Source organism: Myotis davidii, unplaced genomic scaffold (genome assembly GCF_000327345.1).
Source record: "Myotis davidii unplaced genomic scaffold, ASM32734v1 scaffold472, whole genome shotgun sequence".
NCBI lineage: Eukaryota > Metazoa > Chordata > Mammalia > Chiroptera > Vespertilionidae > Myotis > Myotis davidii.
In genome coordinates this window covers 890964-898395 of record NW_006283774.1, presented here as the reverse complement: position 1 = coordinate 898395, position 7432 = coordinate 890964, and the positions used below count along the sequence as shown (strand labels likewise).

At 50.6% G+C, this 7432-nt stretch overlaps 1 protein-coding gene across 1 annotated transcript in view; it reads left to right on the top strand.

Annotated features, from left to right (window-relative positions):
* HUS1 (HUS1 checkpoint clamp component) overlaps positions 1–4641 on the top strand; it is a 15537-nt gene extending 10896 nt beyond the window's left edge. Inside the window, exons 5-8 of the mRNA XM_006754018.2 lie at positions 651–725; positions 2258–2357; positions 3467–3586; positions 4367–4641. Of these exons, the coding sequence (XP_006754081.2) occupies positions 651–725; positions 2258–2357; positions 3467–3586; positions 4367–4449 (378 nt within the window). The 3' untranslated portion in view covers positions 4450–4641. The remainder of the gene's footprint in view (positions 1–650; positions 726–2257; positions 2358–3466; positions 3587–4366) is intronic.
* The last annotated feature ends 2791 nt before the right edge of the window (positions 4642–7432 follow it).

Here is a 7432-nt window from a genome sequence, read left to right as displayed (position 1 = left end):
TGTCCGCCAGGGACGCACTGGAAGCCCTTGGCGTTCCTGCTGGGTGGTGGCCGCAGGCACCGGTGTGGGTCACAAGGGACGCTGCCATGTCGGTGAGGAGTGATGTCCGGCCGGTGACAGCGGGCAGGGAGGCTCCCTCCGCTCTGCTGACTGGTCCCGGGCCAGGGACTATGGTAATGCCCAGGCTCCTTTGCCTCCTGCTCACACTTACGGAAGGAGGAGGATGGAGAGGGAATTCTAGAGGCCCCTCCTGGGCAGCAGCAGGGCACCAGGCACAGTGGGAACCCTCTGACGCTGGTGCAGGCACTTCCCCTCCTCACGTTTTTGGGTGGAAAGGCCTGAGTCTTGGGCATCCCTCAGAGGACCGCCGTGTCCCCGGTGCATGAAGGCCTCTAGCTGAAGGCGGGTCCTGGGACCAGAAGTGCCACAGGGACCGGTCGCTGAGGTAACCAGAGGCAGGAGTGAGCTAGTGAAACTCTGATAGTTTTTATTTTCATATTTTAAAAAGAACTTTATTCAGACAGTTTAAAAACCCAGGATTCTGGAGCTTTTAAGCTTCCACGCATTCCAAACCCAGGTAGTGAACGGGCACCGGCCGGCACTTGCTATTCTGACATTCTCATGCTCTGGTTTTCTCACTGGGCTTGTAGGTGAGCATTTATCTGCCGGTCTTGAAGACGATGAAGAGCGTTGTGGAAAAAATGAAAAATATCAGCAATCAACTTGTAAGTCACAACTTCTTTAGCAAAGAGCTCTGAAGTGTTTGCTGTGGGCGGCACGCTTGCCCGAGGTGTGGGTGCCCTGGCACTCAGCGTGCGGGGTCCCCTCATTGCCGGTGGTTGAGAGCTACAGCTTCCCAGGTGCCCTGGGGACCCTGCCCGAGTGTCTCCAGGGGCTCCCTGGGGAGAGTGTTCACACCGGCCTCCTGCCTGTGTTTATACTCACAGTAGATTCAACACGCTCAGCCGCTCTGGCTTCCCTCCCTTATGCTAGGAAAGACATTGCACATCTGCTAACGTCTGTGTTTTATGAGGTGCTGGTTTTGGCAGTGAGTTGAGTGTCCTGTGAGGCCAGGCCACAGTGTCTCACTCTAAGCACTCTCATGCCAAGTAGATGGCGCGTGGCTGTCTGTCTGTCTTTGTGGTGGCCCACTGTGCAGCAGGACATGGCACCGCAGGCAGCCGGGCCTTGTGTGGAGGAGCCTGTGTCAGCTGGTTCTCTGAATTCTTCCTCCACTCAACCAAGCACCTGTCCTATGTCCTTGAAGCTTTTAAAAACCACTGCCACCCGATGAAGCGTAAACGTTTGATTTTCATCCTCTGCCAGTCCTCGTCCTTGTCCCCTGGCCACCCTCCCTGCAGGACCACCCTCAAGGCGCCCTTCCCCCAGGGCCAGCTCTTTCCCGGTTCTGTCTTCCCATATCGCCCTGGAAAGCACTCTGCTCCCAGACTTCTCCCGCTGCCAGGGTTCCTTCCCACCCTCCTCTGAGCCGCTCGATGCTGCCTGGTAACTTCTCTGCTGGTGTCTCAGGACCCTGCCCACCTGCTGGCTCCTGGGAAAGGGAACTGTCTCAGCATCCAGCCGCCTGTGGGACTGCACTCAGGGGGCCGTTCGCGTGCTGGCCGGTCCTGGAGTGGAGGTTGGCTTTTAGAACTCTTTGGAATTGCAGAGGTTTTCTGAAACCTGGAAAAGGTTCATGGGCCATTTCATCTCTAGAGTTGTGTCCAGTTAAGAGTAATTTTCTTTCATGGCTTAGTCTCAGAGCTCATTTAATTGACAATTGGCTTTGGGCGAAGCAGTGAGAGCCATGATGACATGTGCTCCCGTGCCTGCCTACCGTCGGGCTGTCGTCAGCCTGGGAGCTTCCTCTGGGGATGCCCCGGGGGCCTCGGGAGAGCTTCCAAGCCTGACGGAGGCAGGGCAGCCGTCTAAGGACCCGTGATTCTCTGTGCAGGGCGGAGCCAGCAGGCCAGCCTCCCAGGCCTCGCCCACCAGCCTCTACCTGTTCACCTGTCCCTGCCGAGGTCTCTGCTCTGAGGGCTCTTCCCTGCGGGGTGTTCCGAGGCCCTGTCCTCTGGCCTGTCTTCTCTCTGTTGCCATGCCATGCGGGTCCTGGTGCTGTCAGGAGGGAGCTGGGGGTTTGTAGGCTCCCTCGTCACCTGGTATGGAAGCTGATGTTTGTGGTGTATTTTTACTTTATTTTTCTTTTTTTGCTTCCTTTTCTTTTTTAAGACTTTGTGAAACACTCCACTTGCAGATTATTGAAGCAAATCTCAATGGAGACTTGAACCTGAAAATAGAGTCGGAACTAGTGTGCGTTACAACTCATTTTAAAGATCTTGGGAATCCGCCATCAGGTAGGTTTTCTGGTAGATTGTGTTTTGCTTCTGAAAAGTTGTTTCACACCTTACTGAGGCCTCTGAATGAGCGGGAAGAGGGTGAAATTCGGGAGACTGTTTTCTGCTTGGGGAGACAGGCGACAGGCTGGCTTACGTGCTGCTGGGATGGACAGTGGCGTGGAGAGACGGGCCTCCTGGGCATGAGTGTGCCTGGCTGGAGGGTGTGCTTGGTCTGGAAACGTGGCACCATCCTCGCTCTTAAATCCCCGTTTCTGCGATTAAAGATGGCATGTTCCCACCTGGAGCACAGTTGGAAGGTAGATGAGGTTTCTCCTTTCCTCCTCCTTGGGTCTCTAACACTTAGAGGACTAGATGAGCAAATGCAGACTTTTCTCAGGTGAGCAGATTGCCTGTCTCCTGCCAGGTGATAGGCCACGGAATCAGTTCTTGTGCTGCAGTCATAATGTGGGTGGGGGGAGGGGTGGGGGGGGGAAGGCCAAGGACCTGGGGAATGCGTTTGCTAGTGACCTGAAACCCTTTCAGTCACGCCTGTGTCCCAAACAGTTATGCTGGGCCCTTCCACTTTCAGAATTGGTGTGTCTCATCCCAAGGTTGCTATGCACATTTTAGCATCGCTCTGAGGCTGGGCCTTCAGAGTGGAGGGTGCTGTGGGGAGAGTGAGGCCCATGTGGTCAAAGCTTTGGTAATGCTGAGGGAGAGGACTTCTTCTGCTCTGCCTCATTGTGTTCGTTTTAATGAACAAGAAAGAGGGTTTTCTTTCTTACCTTGATGCTTTCCATAGTTGAAAGGTCTCTTTCCACTCTGGAATGAGATGCCTCGATTAGCTGTCCATAAGCATACGAAGCATTAACTATACACGTGTACTAAGGGATCCCGTCTCCTTTGACCTAAAGGGGGAGATTGGGTCATGTTTCAAGGCCCTGGAAATGAAGATTTCCTGGAAATTGACATAGTGTTTCAGAGTCAGGATTTAATAAGTTCTTGCTTAACAAAGGGCCCTATCTCCATCTCGCACTATTTGTCCAGTATGCTAACATCAGTGTAACGCAGCTCATTTATTTAAGCAAACAGTCTGCTTTTACATCTAGCTGTTCCTGTCATTTTAGCCTCTGAAAACGAGTCTGAGGACTGCAGCCCAGAGCAGATGGCGGAGGTGCAGGTGGACATCAGGAAGTTCCTGCAGTTTCTTGCTGGACAACAAGTGAATCCCACAAGGGGCGTCTGCAGTGAGTGTGCCTGTGACTGTTTTCACATTTCACACGCTTGAGTCACCTGTGGTCTCTCAGCTGGTTTGTGGTCTCGTAAATGCATGGTGGCTGGGTCACGTGGCCTCTGATTGTCCAGGGCCGGCAGATGATTGGGATTCCCCCGGGTTCAGAGGTAACAGAGGTGGGGCTGTGCTGTCTCACCGGGCGCCAGGCATGGTCTCTGCACCCAGAGGGGCTGCGGAAGAATGCGCTGACCGTCCTGTTAATCTGACCTGACATCTGAGCTGACATGTGCGCAGCCCTGACACCATCTGGCTTGGATTTAGGTTCCCCTCACGATGCCTAGGTTTCTTCCTGTGTCTCAAGCTGACGTCTGTGTCCTCTTGACCCCTCCCTTGGCTCTGGTCGGCCCGTCCTTGGTAGCACACCTGCCTCAGCAGCACGCTCGTTCCCTGTACCTGAGGAAGGGCTCACTTGTCTCCTTGCCGCTGACATCACAGCCCCTGAGAGGAGACTTACTTTGCGTGGAAGTGCTTCTGTCTTCCACGTCTTGTGGTCATGGGTCCTGGCTGCTGGGTCCTGTCGCTCTGCCATCACTCTGCGTCTGGGGCGCTCCATCTGCCCTGTGCCTCTGTGTGAAGTTTGCCCTGTACCTGGCGGTGCCTGACCTTGCCTTCGCAGACCGTCCCTGTGGGGGCTGGGTGTTCCTGGAGCAGACGTCACCTTCAGTGGGTCCTGGATTCTGGGGGCAGCCCTGGGCACAGAGGCTCCATAGTGATGGGTGTTTTCTGTCCCCAGATATCGTGAGTCACAAGATGGTGCACTTTGACCTGCTCCACGAGGACGTGTCCCTCCAGTACTTTATCCCGGCCTTGTCCTAGCACTGCCAACTGCACGTGGCCCGGAGACCATTGCCATGACCTGGAGAGGCACAGGGTGATGTGCTCAGTCGTTTGTCAATATGTCCTCACAGCAGCACAAATTCTGTACATTTCCCTTATTTTTCCCTCCATGATAATTTAACTAGAAATTAAATTAATGAAATAGTTGAATAAACATGTTACTTCATATTATTGTAACTGGGCAATCAATGGGTCTGCACTGCCTGTCATTACTTGAGCCAATAAAGCAGAGACAGGGTTGAATCATATATGAGCATTTATTCCAATACTGCTGACAGTATGGGAGAGCAGCAGGTCATCTACAAAAGTCTGCTCTGCCCCCACCATAAGCCAGCAGCTTATATTGGGTAGAAGGATGAAGATTACCGTGATTGTTTCTTTCTGATTAAAGAGGGCACATTCTAATCTGGCTGGGAGTTGCACTTCATGGGGAAGTAGGCAAAAGGTATGCCAAATGAGCAGATCACAGGTAATGTAGGCTGGACATTTGCAAAGGCCTGCGGGTATGCAAAGGCTGGGAGTATGCAAAGGGCTGTTAGCTCTGGTTTCTGTGACAAGGTTGTTAATCTTTCCATGATAATAGGCAGCTCTGGGATGGGGAGGAGGGGCCGTATTTCCAGGTGAGCTCCCAGGTAATGAAGTGCATGGGGAAGTGGTCATTCCCCTCCCTAGAATGCGCCATCAGAATGAAACAATCACGATTAACAGCATGATTAATATTTCTTTAAATTATAGCTGGTCCCCAGTATTCTATTTATGTCCCTATCATTTCCCCACTGCTATTTTTACCATCTCATAGCTATGAGATTTGTTTTAGATGAAAAATCTCATCCTGCCAGACTGCATTTGCTTCTGCCTCAATAGCAGTTCTTGGGGGATGGAATACAGGGTCTCAAAATAGGAAGAGATTGAATACAGCAGTAAGCAACCAGACTACAAAAAATAAACAGGAGAAAAATTTAAGAGAATTCCCACATCCCAAACAGGTTAGGTAGCCAGGAAGTTAGGTTGGTGAGGTCAAATCCATAAAAAACACAAAACGAACATTGTGTTTTACTTTGGAGATGGTTTCCCTAATTTGTTGAATGTTGTTTTCTATCTAGAATTGTCAAAGATTAAGACAGCACAGTCCTTTAAATTCCTCACAATCATGGTTATGCCGCAACAGTAAGTAATCTTGCTGCCCAGTTCTTTAGAACTGTGTCCCTCACCTGGCTCACCTCTTGATTTATCCCCTGTATAGCCCTGGAAGTGGCATTCAGCGCTTTGACCCTGCTACAAGCTAGCCGGGTCACTTCTACATTAAGGGGCCTACCATTACTGGCACAACAAACATGGTTAAAGCAATAGTCAGCAGGGCTCCCCAGGGGGAGGTGGTCATTGCAGTCTGGTGCCATGGCCGTGAGAAGGTCTCTTCTGGTTTGGACCCTGTTATGTTTCTGGGGCGTAAAGACTAGTTGTGCCAAGGAACAAGGCCCCTCGGTGTTGTTGGCAGGGATATATGAGTAAACAGTCACCCCACATATCAGAAACCAGCCAGCCGGCAGCTTAGTATGTCCATTACTATAAGGGAGGGTGAAATGATCAGAGCAATTCATATTGTAGTTATTAATACTGAAAGACAATAACTAGGACACCCAGTAAGAGACATCCCACCCAGGAAGCCACAGCAGCAACTTTTAAAGAAGACATCCCTGCATCCTTTCCCCAGACAGTGGGTCCCAACATATAAAAGTCCCCATATGTGACTTTCTTCCCCAAATGAATAGAGTAATTTTTACATATTAGCAATAGTTGTCCCACTAGGCAAAATGTAAAGGTCCGTCTGCATAGGTTCCTCCACAGCCAGCGCCAGTGCGGTGGGAGTGGTGAGAAGCATGTTTCAGGGTCCGTCCATTTCTCCTCCGGTTGTCCCATCGTCCTTGCTCTGCTCATTCTGTCTAACTGCCCACCACATCTTCCCCACAAGGATCTGGGCTCTGAAATCTTTCATGGGAAAGGGGCTGAGTCTCTTCTGAAACTACTTCATGTTGAGGAGGAACAAAGTTTTGTTTCAGAGTCAGGAGATCCTTGCTCTCTGTCAGAAGGACGATGAGGCCTTGGCACAGAAGGAGGTGGCAGTGGTGTCTAGAGGTGGTTTCCTTGAGTACAAGTAGGGCTTGTAATCTGGTGGAGACGAACTGTGTTATAAAATTTAGTATTACTGGGCAAAAGTTAGAATAGCAAGAATTACAACAAATAGTCTGGTGAAAGGAAAAAACGTTTTAGTTCTAATAATTCCCTATTGAAACACATTTTTTTCCCTAAAGTCACCCTCATTTTTATTAAAGAGCCAAATTAAGACCAATTTATTTACTGTATAGTTACAATTTAGCTTGATTGTTTGCATGAACACAATAAAAATAACAATTGATCATATAGACTTTTAAAAAAATGCTTTGTTGGGATCTCATGATTTAGCTTTACTTAGCCCTACAAGGCAAAGAAGCTGAGCCACCTAGTGGCCATCAGGCTTGCCTGAAATATCTGTAGACGGGTGAATTCCAGCGGCTGGTGCCTTAGTGGGAGAGCAAGGAAGGTCCCCTGAGTGAGAACTCTCAGCAGCTGCTGGGACGCTCCTGCAATCCTTGCCACGGGTTCTGCCTGCCGCCAGCATCTTGGCTCCCCAGGGTGGGATGTGCCCCATCGTTAACAAACCAAAAAACAAAAGACCCAAAACAACAACAGAGACACTCGGTACAATATTTACAGGCGCGCACAACCTACAAACCAGAGCTTCACACCATGCTCCTGTCTGTCCAGCCACAGAAACCTCAGAATCCCCTGCATAGAAACAACCACTGAAGCAGAGCAATGTCTCGTCCCAGAGTGGGTAAGACACAGAGTTACCTACACGGGAATAGCCAAATGAATGTCAGTTGCTTCATCGACAAACACTTTGGACGCCAGGAGGGAATGGCAA